General features: G+C 39.2%; 2 protein-coding genes across 4 annotated transcripts in view; one reads left to right on the top strand and one right to left on the bottom strand.

Moving 5' to 3' along the window:
* Window positions 1-12123, bottom strand: part of LOC126458049 (uncharacterized) — a 74434-nt gene extending 62311 nt beyond the window's left edge. For 2 of the 3 annotated variants that reach the window (XM_050094845.1, XM_050094846.1), the window contains exons 1-2: window positions 11965-12123; window positions 4935-5038 (exon numbers count right to left, since the gene is read on the bottom strand). The gene's annotated coding sequence lies outside the window, so the exon portion shown is untranslated. The remainder of the gene's footprint in view (window positions 1-4934; window positions 5039-11964) is intronic. The other variant, XM_050094847.1, reaches the window with a different exon arrangement.
* Window positions 12124-12561: 438 nt separating this feature from the next.
* Window positions 12562-14175, top strand: LOC126456433 (pyruvate kinase-like). Its single transcript, XM_050092182.1, has one exon. It carries the CDS (start codon window positions 12562-12564, stop codon window positions 14173-14175), a length of 1614 nt encoding a protein of 537 aa, XP_049948139.1.
* Window positions 14176-15226: the final 1051 nt, after the last annotated feature.

The following is a 15226-nucleotide window of genomic DNA, read 5'->3' as shown; positions in this document are numbered from 1 at the left end:
GTAAAAGAGCATGTTGATTGTCATGGAAGGCAGAATGACTTACAACTAAATGAAGCCCGCACTCCATAATCTAGTGTATGGTGTCACATTCTGTAAAGAGAATATGATAACTTCTACAATATTACTTTAGTGGTACAGGATGGCACACGAAAGATCGGCCAGACTGCTCCTTGTCACCCACCAATCATAATCTATTGTTTCGAAGTTGTCGTTTGCATTAGCTTATTTGTTATTTCTTCACTGCCTAATTATCACATGTTTATCTATTCTACTCATAGTGGTCAACAAATCGTGCATAATTGGTGAGCAGTCTGTACTCGGGACAATTTTTCATGCACCACCCCATATTATTTCACTGTGATTAGCCCCATATCGCTACAGTTGGCTAAACGAGATGGAGTCATGAAAATTACGAGTGTGTGAGAATTCTGTTACGAATAAAAACTCTGTACTCCAGGGGCGAGGCAAGTGCCCGCTCTTGGCGCCTTCCATCGTCTATCACCTATGCTACTAATTTCCAATTTTTCATGAGAAACATACACCAAGTAAAAATGAACAGTGAATGAGTAAAAATTAACGGTTCCCAAAAAAAGAGTGATCACCAGTGAACTAGTTCCCAAGGATGAATGAGTTTGCCCATCTCTAGTAGCAGCGCATCAGGTCTCTGTTAAGACTGTTGAGCAGCCTGGTGTAAATTACACCAAGTGAAGAATTCAAAGTTCTGTGGGCCTTGACACAAACAAGGTAACTATGGAGAAGCGAGGCAGCAAGCAGTTGTGCTTGAGAATCAGAAGTGGTCTCCAAAAGCAAAGGGCCAATCCATAAACTAAAACAGGATTTCACAGGGCCAGCAATTGCATCTACACCTTTCCGAACCACAAACACAGTACGTGAAACCATGAGGAACCGTGGTGCAGAAGGGAGGGTCTTTGAATCATTAGCCTCGTTGCGTTTATGTGTTGTAGAAGTTGAGTGGGAAGATGATTGACTCATCGCGAGGAAATCCCCCTTGATTGCCAGCATCTCCAACAGCACGCTCCTTCCAACTGGGGGCCCCCTGCACAAGGGGGTGCACCCACCTTAGGTGATTGTTCACACCTCCCGAACACCTGACAGAGGGACCAATTGGCAGTTTGGGAAGGTTACAGCACAGGAAATCACCCCCTCCCTGGGCCTGGCCTGTACCAGGGGGTACGTACAAACCCTACCTGTCGACCCGGGGCTGGGAATTACGCGTTACCCAGTCACCTGTTGTGAGTCTAGACGCGTGGGCTGGCTTTCAGGAGTGCACAGGGAGGAAGAAGAAAAAAGAGGCTCCTCTAATGCCGAAGCGGAGGAAAGAGAGAAGAAGGGAGACAAAGAAAGGAAAAGGGAGCAAAAAACAAAGGTGAGACTGTTCGCACATCAGTGACAGAATGCAGAACATACCCCCAGACATGTTCCCCAAGGGAGGGGAAAAAGAATAGCTAGAGGATAGCCATGCAGCTGGGAAGGGGAAAAATGCTGCAAAGGCTGGGGCTCTGTGGTAGCCAAGCACAAACCTGCCAAAGAGGGGTGAGCCCCATGATGGAATGAAAATTTGTGCCAGAATGGCACTCAAACCCATATCTTCTACTTACTGTGAGTGGTCATCTTAACCACTTAAGCTATCCACACACACTTCCTTGTCTGATCGGGCCAGGGAGCTTGCACGGAAAGCCGCAGTGGTTAAGGCGACTGCTTGCAATAAGTGGAAAATCCTGGTTAGAGTCTCAGTCCAGCACAAATTTTCACATTTCAGAATTGAGTAATACAGCAATACCCATTACAGCTGATGTCATGACATTAGTATTCAGTGAATAATTTGGAATAATATTTCAGACAGCCACTGATCATAAAATCATATGTACATAATTTAGGTAATTTGCAGTCACTGACTCAAGATATATACACAGTTTCTATGTGTAATATTTGTCTTATTGTGTTAAATTTTTAACGTAAGAGCATACCTCTTACTGAGTCAATTATGAACACATTTTACATTTTTAAATTCACTGAATCAATAATTATTAAAAATATTGAAAATCAAAATTTTGTTGCCCCTGGAGGCCGTTAAATACGCATCCTGCAATGGAGACTAGGTGACTGTGGAACAGTTTAATCGTTTGGTAATATATATATATATATATATATATATATATATTTTTTTTTTTTTTTTTTTTTCAAGAGTGCCAATCCAGTAAGGTACGTAGGAGAGCTTCAGTGGAGTATTTAGGAGAGAGGTCCTGGTGGGATTGAAGCTGTGAAGGCGCAATATGCCTGGATATTTCAAGTCCAAAAGAGCACTGTCCACGAAAGGCAAGGCTCGCGGTTTGCATACTGGTCTGCACAAAGTTTTAATCTGTCAAGAGTTTCAAAACCGTGCACTTTCCACAGCAGAGTGAAAAATTAATTCAGGTTCTATTATATTTGGCTTTAAGAAATCCAAGATGGTGAATAGGTGCAGTTTAAAGCTTTAAGTAGCTGTATGTCCCACCTATAATTCAACCAGTGATTAATAGCTCTGCAACTGTTCTATTGAACCTTCTCACTTGTTTCTATCATGGAACTTCTGTTATCTTGCAATACATAGCCTACAATTTTTCCAACCCATTACTGCAGTATTTTTTTTGGGAAATTTCATAACCTCACTGTAACAATGATGTTCATCTTAAAAGTGGCCTCTATTTTTTTAGCAAAATCAAACATGGTTAGTTATTTACCACTTCATTTAAACTGCTATATGAAAATTGATACACTTTTGCTTGCAATTTTATCATTTATCTTCACATTCTTACCCAGCTTACAGACTCAAACAAGACCACTGACATATAGCAGCAATGACCATCCTGTAACAAGGCATTTCACATTTGTTTTGATCACAAAACAGAGTGCAGAGCAATTGAACCCTGTTTTGTCCAATTTATGATCTTTTAACGTACTTAGAAATATCTGAAGCCATCACAGGGAAGACACCAAACGTGTTCAAATAACCTTGCATGGCTAGAGATTTTAATATGGTATCCATTTACTGCATACAAATTTTTGACAGTTAACAGTGCCAAAGACTATTCATGTATATGTCTGTTGCAAGCATGAAAGTAGAAACAGCACATCCAAGTTAGATATGCATATTCACCCAGTTTATCGACCTAAACAGACACACACAACAAGGAATATATCAATTAATCTGCACTCAACAACAGGCTGTTAGAAAATTGTGAACTAGGTCAATAGGACAAAACCGTCGAAGAAACTGGTCATGCTGGTATCAAAGGAACAATCAAGGTGTCGACCTTTATCCATTAAAGGTAACTACAGAAAAATCAAATCTGAACAGTTGGAAAGGGATCCATACCCACTGTGCCTGAATAAGAGCTCAGTGTCAAACACTGTGCCACCACACTCAGCACACAACACAAGAACTGTTCCAATCCAACATAAATGAATGTATGTTATAAAGAACCAGACAGAAATACATGTAGCTGAAAAGTATGTTAGACACACAACCCATGCCATTGTTTCACTTAATACAGAATTCAAATCATGCACAGTCATTCTAAATGTCACAGAAAGGAGCTTCCACTCACTAGCCACCGAAACAGACAAGTGGAATGAGACTTAACATACCTTGAGTCAAGCAAACTTTTAATCTCTATATCCAGTCTCATCCAGATGTGTGTTTCGGCAGATAAGGGGATACTCCCATCAAAAATAAATACTGTTTGTATTAATTTTTATATCCATTTTATAAACTACACTGATGAGAGAGAACATTATGACCATCTGCTTAATGACATGATGGTTCCCCTTTGGAACAGCATATAGCAGCAATTCTAAGTAGTATTTTTTCAACAAGACCTTGGCAGGTTTCTGAAGGTATGTGGCACGACAGCTCATACAGTTCCCATATATTACAGGCCCATTGTTTTTGGGTGTAAGCTAACACCCAATAGCACCCAAAAAATGTTCCAACAGGCTCAGATCATCAAATTTAGTAGCCAAGATATCAACATGATTTAACAGTTACATTCCCCAAACAACTTTAGCATGATTCTAGTCTTGTGACAGACAATTACCCAGCCTGAAAAGGCAACAACCACCTGGAAAGACAAAGAATGAAGGGATGCAGGTGGTATGTAAATGTAGCCACAGCTGCTATGGTGCCTTCAATTACTAATACAGACTCCTTGGAAGCAGACTTTTCAGGGATGCTCATGAACTATTTTGCCTTTTCTGAGACGCTCATATCCTTATGCTGATCCACAACACATTACCCTTTGCCAGCCGCTTATGTCAGCAGATTTCCCCATTTGCGGGCCATTCAATCCAGCAGTATAATAATTCCCCAGTATTCTCTCCTCCATTTATATACTTGCTTTGTCAGGTCAAGTACCAAAATGCCACTAGGTGGCAATCATCTGAGAGTGGGCGAGAGGTCATAATGTTTTTTCTCATAATTGTATGAGTACCAAGATGGGTGCTTAAGATTAAATAAGTCTTTCAAGCAACATTTAGTGAAAGTTATGTAGTGAGCCCTCCCTATATTTTTCATAGTTTATGTATGATGTATGTACACAATCAACATCAAAATACTCATCAGGTTTTCCATTATCTAATGTCTGAATTCAAAGTGCAGCTTTAGACTTTATAATGAAAAGTGCATTAAATATGGGGCAAATGTAAACATTATGCTACACTGCAGACCAATTTGTCACAAAAACTTTTATTTGGCATTTACACTCACTGGTATCAAATAATCATTCTCTAATCTAACATAGACCTTGGGCTACACTGCATGTAAGTCTGTCACCACAACCCAGATTTCATGGGGAAGGGGTCCAGCATCAGTCTAGCCAACAATTTTTGCCCCTTATAATGCAAGTCAACAATAGAAAAAGATGTGCTTCACTTACCTGGAGATTTTGACGTACTGAAGACAGTGGGACAATACAGCAAATATCTAGTTTTCCTCCAAGTTGAAATTTGATGAACTCAGGTGGGAATCCAGGCCAACCAACTGAAAAGAAAAACCACTTACACCAGCAACTGAACACTAGTTGCGCAAAATATGTTACTCTGCCTAGGAAATTACAGACAGAGGATGAGGTGAGAATTTAGCGAGCATTTATAGTTTCTAATTACAAACCAAGTATATACCTTGTACATGCAGTTGTTTTAGGGGGCAAATCCGAAATACTTTAAAGTAATTCCCCTACATTAAAAAAAATCAAGTACATAAATTTGGAAACACCATAGCAAAATATGTAAGTACAGCACGAATACCATCTATGACACAAGGTATTTGAGTCGACAGTAAATGCAAATATTTTGGCATTACAGAATTATCCAATTCCATCCATCTGCTTTGACCCGTGACACCATCAATATGACAGAAGTTGCTACTTCCAGTGTATACAAAATGACGACAAAGACGCCATTACATACATAAGTCAACAAACGCGAACAAAAACAGAAATGACACAATTAACATTTCACTCCAAAAATAAAACGAAACTAATGGGACAAATGCAGAGAATTGGGCATTTAGGGTGGGAACAAGCTACATATACGACAATACAGAAACACTGCACCATCTCAAAACAAATAATATTTTTAAAAAATTAAATTATAGAATCCTGCTACAGCAACAGAACCATAGGAATCGGACATTTCCCTTGACCTATATTGCTCTACTGCAAATACTGATACCAAAAAACCAACACCTACAACCCCAAACAGGGGAATCTGCCATTTCCCTTGACATATAGAGTTCAACCACAGCTATCAATACCACCCCAAAAAGTGGAACCAAAACCAAGAACACAAAAACCCAAATACCCCATATTAACTAGATCAATTAAAACACAAGCGACCTAACATAAATATACAACACACAAAACATCACAATTTCTATAGAATAAAACCAAAACAAAAATTACTTACCAATAAAAGCCTCCAGCAACACCACCTAGGTTGGCTACTGCCCCCCCCCCCCCCCCCCCACACACACACACACACACACACACACACACACACAAAAAAAACACCCCCATACACACGTCCATGGTCCAAGCCACTGGAACTCTAGTCAATCTCATGTAGTTGCCACAAACGTGACACCTAACATATTCAGAAACAATACCAAAAATCTGCAGAAACTGCACAATAGGTGTCATATCATAGGTATGATCCACTCAAACCTCACTGTCATATCCATTTAAAAAAAAGAGAGAGAGAGAGAGAGAGACTTCTTTCCACACAACAAAGACAAAACTAATCAGACCTGGGGGAAAAAAAAAAAAAAAAAAAAAAAAAAAAAAAAAAAAAAAAAAAAACCTTAATAACTCGCTGAAACCCCTTCCACAACCCACATTATCGCACCAACTACCTATACTCAAAACCATGTTAGCACAATGACAACGAAAACTAAAATTATCCCAATACCACACACACACAGCACGTCACATTCTCAACCAAAGGGCACCACCAAATATAACACGACAGCTACAAACAAAACCAACACAAAAGCTCCGTGATGTGGTGACATCATACATCACAATACTATTAAGTCGTGTCAAAGCAGGCAGGTGGAATCAGACGCTTCTGTTGACTCTAGAAGTTGCCAGGGTAGAACATACTAAGTTTTTGGGTGTACATATAGATGAGAATCTTAATTGGAAAATTCATATTTTGGATCTCCTAAAGCGACTAGGTTAAGCAACTTTTGCAGTCAGAACAATTGCTAATTTTGAGGACATAGAAATTAGCAAGCTAACTTACTTTCACTCTCTCATGTCATACGGAATAATATTTTGGGGTAACTCAACACTTGGCAAAAAGTATTCGGTGCTCTAAAGGAAGTGGTTAGAATAATGTGCAGGACTAATAGTTACACATCTTGCAGACATCTGTTTAAAAGTTTAGGAATTTTTACAACAGCCTCACAGTACATTTACCCAGTAATGAAATTTGTTCTCAACAATATGGACCAGTTTAAAATCAACAGCATTCTTCATGATTATAATACCACAAGAAACACAGACTTCCACCATCCTATACTTAACCATCTTTGGCACAGAAAGAGGTAAAATATGCTCCGGTAAAACTTTTTGATAAATTACCATATGAAATAAAATGTTTTACATACAGCAGTAATAGGCTCAAAATAAAAATGGAAACCATATGTCCTTGACAACTCCTCCTATACCACAGATGGCTTCTTGAATAGGAATAAATAAATCTATAGGTATAATATATGCACTTTGTGCCACTTAAGGGAATGGGGTACGTAATACAAATTAAGCTTTAAAAAAATAATAATAAAAAAACCTTAATTCATGTGGGCTTTTCTTATGCACTTGGTACGTTCCACATTGTAGTGGTTACCATGAGACAGATCAATGGAACACAACTACATAATAACTAACCAACCAATCTTACTGGAAAGCATTAAAAACCACCTGTTCTTGCAAACTTGCGCAGTGACAGGCATACATTCTTTCTATCATCCATTGAACTGGTGAAATGAACAAACTTTTATACCCCCTCCCCCCATCCTTCATTGTACAGTCCAGTTATATTTACATCACTACTGAGATACTATATTTACACTGCAGTAAGGTTTTTAATATGCTTAAATGTGTTAACAAAATTACTACCCCCCCCCCCCCCCAAAAAAACAGTGACAGTCCCAATAGTATGGTAATTAAAATATGGAATTGTATGAAAGAGTTGCTACACTAGTTGGTTCACTGGTCAAAGCTGACACTATTTCGTGTCCTTCAATATTTTCAGTTAAATGTAGACATAAAATTGCATGGGGGCGATGTGTGTGCATTTTCTGACCCCCACCCACTTTTCATGTTTTTTAGTTCATAATAACAACATTCCAGCTTAACCTAGACCTCTGGCTCTGTAACATATAAGCCAACCACCAGTATATAACTTATGGTTTTGTGTGTGTGTGTGTGTGTGTGTGTGTGTGTGGGGGGGGGGGTCCACTACCATAATCTACCCCTCAAATATTTCGCCAGGAATCTTGTTTACATGTCTATATAAGCTGATACAGATGACTGTAGGTAACAATTATGTTTAATCCTCGCAATACTGCGAAGTATTGTATTTTTATCAGAAGGTCTAATTAAAGAAAATTAAATTTCTGAAGGTGTATAAGATGCAATACTACCACTGCATTACACAAAAATTAAACGAGGAGTTCAAAGGGATGTTGCAACGCCATAAACTGCATTATGAGAGTACAACTGTAGGTGTAGATGAAATGAGTTATCCAAACAATGGGAAGCTGTCCCCTTCAACCAGACCGAACACCATGAAATATTTTTTTCTCAGCTATCCAGCACATTAAATGTGTCTTATCAATTTTGAGAACAGGGATTACTACAGCATGACTTAATTGACCTGTGAAATAATGCAGAGCTTATAATTGCAAAACATTGTTTTCTCTCTTTTTGTTTTTGCAATATTGGGATTTCAAAGGAATATGAACCTCTGTTTATAGTATTTAATTTTGTGTTTGTGTCATGGTGTGATGACCGTTTGCTCCAGCGAGGTGCATGTGTACCTCATTTGTTCTACACAAGTACTACATGTCACGACTCTAGTATGTCATTCTGTAAGCTTTGAATTTTTAATTCCTTTGTTGTAACATAGTTCACACTTGTTTACTTGCTGTTTTCAGTTTGAGAGAACTCAATGCAGCAACTCACCTGCTCTCACTATTCATCACATTTACTTGTGACAGTCATACACTATGTGATCAAAAGTATCCGGACATCCAAAAACACACATTCTTCATATTAGGTGCATTGTGCTGCCATCTACTACCAGGTACTCCATATCAGCGACCTCAGTAGTCATTAGACATTGTGAGAAAGCAGAATGGGGCACTCCACAGAACTCATGGACTTCAAACATGGTCAGGTGATTGGGTGTCACTTGTGTCATATGTCTGCACGCATGATTGGGTGCCACTTGTGTCATATGTCTGTACATGAGATTTCCACACTCCTAAACATCCCTAGATCCACTGTTTCAGATGTGATAGTGAAGTGGAAATGTAAATGGACACGTACAGCACAAAAGCATACAGGCAGACTTCGCCTGTTGACTGACAGAGACCACCGACAGTTGAAGAGGGTCGTAATGTGTAATAGGCAGTCATCTATCCAGACCATCACACAGGTATTCCAAACTGCATCAGGATCCACTCCAAATACTATGACAGTTAGGCAGGAGGATTTCGTGGTCAAGCAGCTGCTCATAAGCCATACATCATGCCAGTAAATATCAAACGACACCACGCTTGGTGTAAGGAGCATAAACATTGGTGCCGGCCAGTGTGGCCGAGCGGTTCTAGGCGCTTCAGTCTGGAACCGTGCTGCCGCTACGGTCGCAGGTTCGAGTCCTGCCTCGGGCATGGATGTGTGTTATGTCCTTAGATCAGTTAGGTTTAAGTAGTTCTAAGTCCTAGGGGACTGATGACCTCAGATGTTAAGTCCCATAGTGCTCAGAGCCATTTGAACCATAAACATTGGATGATTGCTACAGTGGAAAAACATTGTGTGGAGTGACGAATCACAGTACGTACACAATGTGGCAATCTGGTGGCAGGGTGTGGGTATGGCAAATGCCTGGTGAATATCATCTGCCAGCTTGTGTAGTGCCAACAGTAATATTCTGAGGCAGTGGTGTTATAATGTGGTCATGGTTTTCACAGAGAAGGCTTGCACCCCTTGTTTTGCATGGCACTATCACAGCACAGGCCTACACTGATGTTTTAAGCACCTTCTTGCTTCCCACTGTTGAAGGGTAACTCGGGGATGGCAACTGCAGCTTTCAACACCATCAAGTACCTGTTCATAATCCATGGCCAGTGGTGGATAACATACCTGTAATGGACTGGCTTGCACAGAGTACTGACCTGAATCCTATTGAACACCATTGGGATGTTTTAGAATGTCGACTTTGTGCCAGGCCTCACCGACCGACCTCAATACCTCCCCTCAGTGCAGCACTCCATGCAGAACGGGCTCCCATTCCCCAAGAAACCTTCCACCACCTGACTGAATGTATGCTTGCGAGAGTGGAAGCTGTCATCAAGACTAAGGGTGGGCCAACACCATACTGAATTCCAGTATTACTGATGGAGGGCGCCATGAACTTTTAAGTCATTTTCAGCCAGGGGTCCAGATACTTTTGATCACATAGTGTATATTCTTACCACGACTCATATTCTACAACCAATGTATAGTACGACAATTCCCAAGACTCCAGAAGAAAAAAGACATGTCAATGACTGGACGGAAAGTTCACAACTATGAAGAGGGAGATTTGAACCTCAATCTCCCACTTTACAGTCCAATACCGTTACCACACAACTACGACGCTATGGTTCATGCAATTCGCTCAATGCTCCACGTCTTGAATTCAGACCGTCAACTATTTCTATTTTGCTTCTTTTTTCACAGTTCAGTACACACTCTCCTTGTTTTCGTGCTTGACTATGTTCAGTTTTCGATGGGCTATCCACTGGGCCACTTTAGCACTAAATCTGATGGGGGTGCAATGGGACATTTTCCTTGTTAGCCAACACAATCTGTATCAACATCCATTAAACCTTCCTCTCACAGTTCATTTAACATATACATTTGTTGAACTAAGTACCAGATAATCACAGCACAATCGCAATACAAGCATTTTACCAACCACTGCTGGATATGTAACAGTTATGAAAGTTAAGAAAAACAAAGATACATTAATATCAACATCAGCCACATGAGTGTGGCGTACTCCGTCATTTCTTCACCTTTGGTCATCAAAAGATCTAACAACGGCACTTATGCAGTTTAGCAGGTACGGAAAAAATTTTTCATTCCAAATGTATCTGGCTTGGAGAGCTTTGTGGGTGAATATGTAAAGTTTGTTGGTGATTGTACTTTGTATTTTCATAAATAAAGTGATCTGTAGCGTAGCCCACTTGAGGTTAGGTTGGGAGTTTTTTTTTTTTTTTTTTTGGAATGCGGCCTTGAAAATACTGATTAGTTGGTGTATTACGCAATGTTGCGTCATCGGCAGCGCCGCGCTTATCGGGCAGAAGATATCGCCGACGGTCAAGGCAAAATGAAAATGGATGTTATATTCGAAATCAGCGCATCAGAATTCACTATATCGACAAAATATTGAAAAATAAAAAAAATTTTAAAAAAATTGAAAACAATTTTTTTGATGTAAATAATTGACTGGGGGCGAAAATAAATATCGTATTCGTAATCAGCGTATCAAATTTGACTATAATCGATCAAATTTTGAAAAAAATTGATAAATTTTTTCCGTACCTGCTAAACTGCATAAGTGCCCTAACAACGATATGGGATTTATCAAGGTAATACAACGCCAATCCATACGTACATCCAATCCAATATAGCAATCCTGCCAATATCTTACACAGCATACTTTAAGAGGTTAGGACCCGTCCTATCCCTCATCCTCTTAAAGCATGTTATGTAGCTTAAGAGATATATGTTGGCCTATTGATTGGCATTGTATTACATTGAAATAACCTATATCAATGACTGATTATTCATATTGAATGAAAGTGGATAAGTAAATCATTACTAAATGTACGGCACACAACACGTTATTGATTAGTCAATTATCAGCTCATGAGTTTGTACTGTGCCATTAAGTCTTCTGCAACTACAGGTCTAGGAAACGGTACATCACGTTCTCCTAAAATGAAAACGCCATGGCAATCTATGAAACACACAATATTTGAAAGAAAGATTAAGGACATGGGAATAGCTCAAAGAGGGGAAGAAATTCGGTCGTACCTCCTTCACAGGAAATATTCTATTTTCCTGAATAGATTTAGGGAAACGACATTAAATTACATCAGCAGAATTCATAAAAATGGGGGCAACTTACTGTGAAAATTTGATTTGCAAGGAAATGCGCGTGACGACTGTTAATATCTTCGCCTACGAACTCCTCAAAACGTGGATACAACATAAACAAACTTACACGAGTATACGCCCATGCAATACACAGGCGACTTTCACTTATTTTAGACTTTCATGTGTCAAATATATCGATTCTTAATATCGACTGTAGTTCAGTATGAAAAATATATGTGATGAATACGTAGTTACTAAATAAATATCCGCAACAACAAAGTACAAGATAACTGAAAACAAAAAGCTTCATACATCTGTGGATCAGCTTATTTTACAACTGTTACACTCCTTAGTTTGACGCTCTAGTTCCTGCGAAGGTTGAGTAATCGCTGACATGACACATGAAAGTTCAGCTACGAAAGTTAGTATACAACAACAATGTACGAAAATTCATGTTCAAATGATATAAAAGTGAGGTTTCTTAACATCAAAGAAAAATACTTGTTTCGGCTCTTAATTGTATAACGTTTGCCTGAAATGATGTTCCTGAGGCGAGATTAAATTCAGGTCAGTAACAGTTTGAATTATCGTAAGAGAACTAAATATTTTGAAAAGTGGTGAGACTGCAATGGAGGGTGAACCCACAGCAGGAGGAGATGAGGAGGGTATCCTGCCTATACAAACCAAATCAGCATTTGCAGATTCTATTCTTGACCATCTGACAAATTTAAGTGTACGATCAGATATAGCTACCGAAAAATTAACGGCGATCATATGTACCTTGGGACCCGCATCGGCTCAGCCTGCTGTATTAGATGAAATGTTAGAAGCTGGAATGAATATAGCTCGCATGAATTTCTCACACGGTTCTCACGAGTATCATGCAAATACCGTTAAACTGGTGCGTGAAGCTGTTGCTAGATACAGCAGACGTATTGGGTTAAGGTGGCCTGTTGCAATAGCATTAGACACGCGTGGACCAGAGATTCGCACTGGTCTCCTCGAAGGTGGAGCTTCAGCAGAACTTGAGTTAGTCCAAGGAGAAAAAATAAAACTTACTACCAACGACGAATTTGCTGAAGCAAGCAACATTAATTCTGTATACGTAGATTACAACAACATTACGAACGTTGTGAAGCCTGGAGATAGAGTTTTTGTCGATGATGGACTCTTATCACTCATTGTGAAGCAAATCGAAGGTAACGAAGTGCATTGTGAAATAGAAAACGGAGGCAAATTAGGAAGCCGTAAAGGCGTGAATCTTCCAGGAGTTCCTGTTGACCTACCTGGAGTGTCTGAGAAAGACACAGCTGACCTTCGTTTCGGTGTGGAGCAAGGAGTGGACATGATATTCGCGTCTTTCATTCGAAATGCGCAGACAGTGCAAGACGTACGTGATGTACTAGGAGAGGATGGTAAAAGTATTTTAATTATTTCAAAGATAGAAAATCAACAGGGTATTGACAATGTAGATGAAATAATCGAAGCTTCTGACGGCATCATGATCGCACGTGGAGATATGGGTATAGAAATACCACCACAAAAAGTGTTTCTAGCTCAGAAAGCCATAATTGCGAAATGTAACCGAATAGGTAAACCAGTTGCATGTGCAACTCAGATGCTGGAATCAATGACAAGTCACCCAAGAGCAACACGTGCTGAATCTTCTGACGTGGCAAATGCAATCTTAGATGGAGCTGATCTAGTGATGCTTTCAGGTGAGAGTGCAAAAGGAAAGTTTCCTATAGTCTGTGTTCGTACAATGGCAGCAATCTGCCGCGAAGCAGAGGCCGCTGTCTGGTCGAAACAGCTGTGCACTGAACTAAGTTTTGATATCGCGCCTCCAACAGACCCAATGCATGCCACAGCTCTAGGTGCTGTAGAAATGGCGCGTCTTTCTAAAGCAGCAATGATTGTGGTGTTGACTGTATCTGGAAGGTCTGCTCATTTGGTGGCCAGATACAGGCCTCGCTGTCCTATAGTTACCATAACACGTTATGCACAAGTTGCCCGTCAAGCTAACTTGTACCGTGGCATAATACCACTCATTTATCAGGCTCAACCGAAAGAAGACTGGATTGAAGATCAAAATGATCGCATAGATTTTGCTATCGACTTCGGAAAGCAACGAGGGTTTGTAGAAGAGGGAAGTGCAGTGGTTATTGTTGCGGGCTGGCGTCCAGGATCTGGTTACACTAACACATTGCGTCTCAAGTACATTCTTTCAGAAGTTGAAGAATAAACAATAAGTGTTGATGGATTTGTTTGTAGCTGAATGTCTGATAAAAGAACGTCCGTGTGCTATTGGTGTTTCTTGATGATGACTAAACTGCAAATTATGGTTTGAATAAATAATTATTTTTTCATTGCTGTTCAGATTATTGAGTGAGCATAAACAGATCAGAAAAAATGCAATATTTATCGATAACATGTCATTCTCTCCCTTTTCAGGCCAAGAGGAAATTTTACTTTATCCAGAAACCAGTATTCAAATTATTACATTTTTTGTTTTCAATGTAGCTTATGTAGTAAACTGTATAATTCTTTATATAACAATAATATATAATGGCTAAAAGAAAATATTTCCTTTCAAACCATATCAATGAAAAACGTCAAACATAGCCAAATATTTTAATTAATTTAATACTCACATTCTTGAGCAATGTTAAAGAAATGTCAGTTATGGTTCAGTGATTGCTTTATTTTGTATATTGCTAATCCAACTTTTCTTTCTTTGCCCAAATACTGTAGAAGATTTGTGTCAGACACTCAACATATGTTTATTTAGAAAGTGAACCACTGAAGTGTTTGCGTCTTTTTGCGAAACATTCTTACAGATCAAAATAATAAACTGATCAAAGGAACAGGTAGAACAGTACTTTTGAATTGAGCTATATTTCACATAAACCTTTGTGTCCCATAGTATTTTATATGACAAAATTTATGAATGTATTATTTCAGTGCACTTGGTACAATATTTAACACATTTTTGTAATTGCAGAAACAGGTTGCCAATAAGTATTAGAAACCACCTACTTTGTTAACTGACTTCTGGTATGAATGAGTGATACACAACTCAGTTTTAGAGGACTTGAATACTAAGCAGCTAATTTACAGAAACATAATAGAACAAATTTATTGTATGAAAATATAGTAATAAGGAAACTAGCAAAGTGATTCATCATTAATGATGTGTTTCCAAGTGTCTAGGCGAGCTGTTGTTTCCATAACAGCATCTGAAAAAGACACTTGGTTTTACTGCCGAGACATTTCGCATAAAATTTAAATGACAA

Source organism: Schistocerca serialis, chromosome 2 (assembly GCF_023864345.2).
Source record: "Schistocerca serialis cubense isolate TAMUIC-IGC-003099 chromosome 2, iqSchSeri2.2, whole genome shotgun sequence".
NCBI classification, from domain to species: Eukaryota; Metazoa; Arthropoda; class Insecta; order Orthoptera; family Acrididae; genus Schistocerca; species Schistocerca serialis.
Note: the sequence above shows the minus strand (reverse complement) of the source record. Positions and strands in the feature narration are given on the sequence as shown.

Excerpts from the sequence above, each read along its gene's own strand:
- LOC126456433 (XM_050092182.1), top strand. The coding sequence starts at position 12,562 with ATGGAGGGTGAACCCACAGCAGGAGGAGATGAGGAGGGTATCCTGCCT.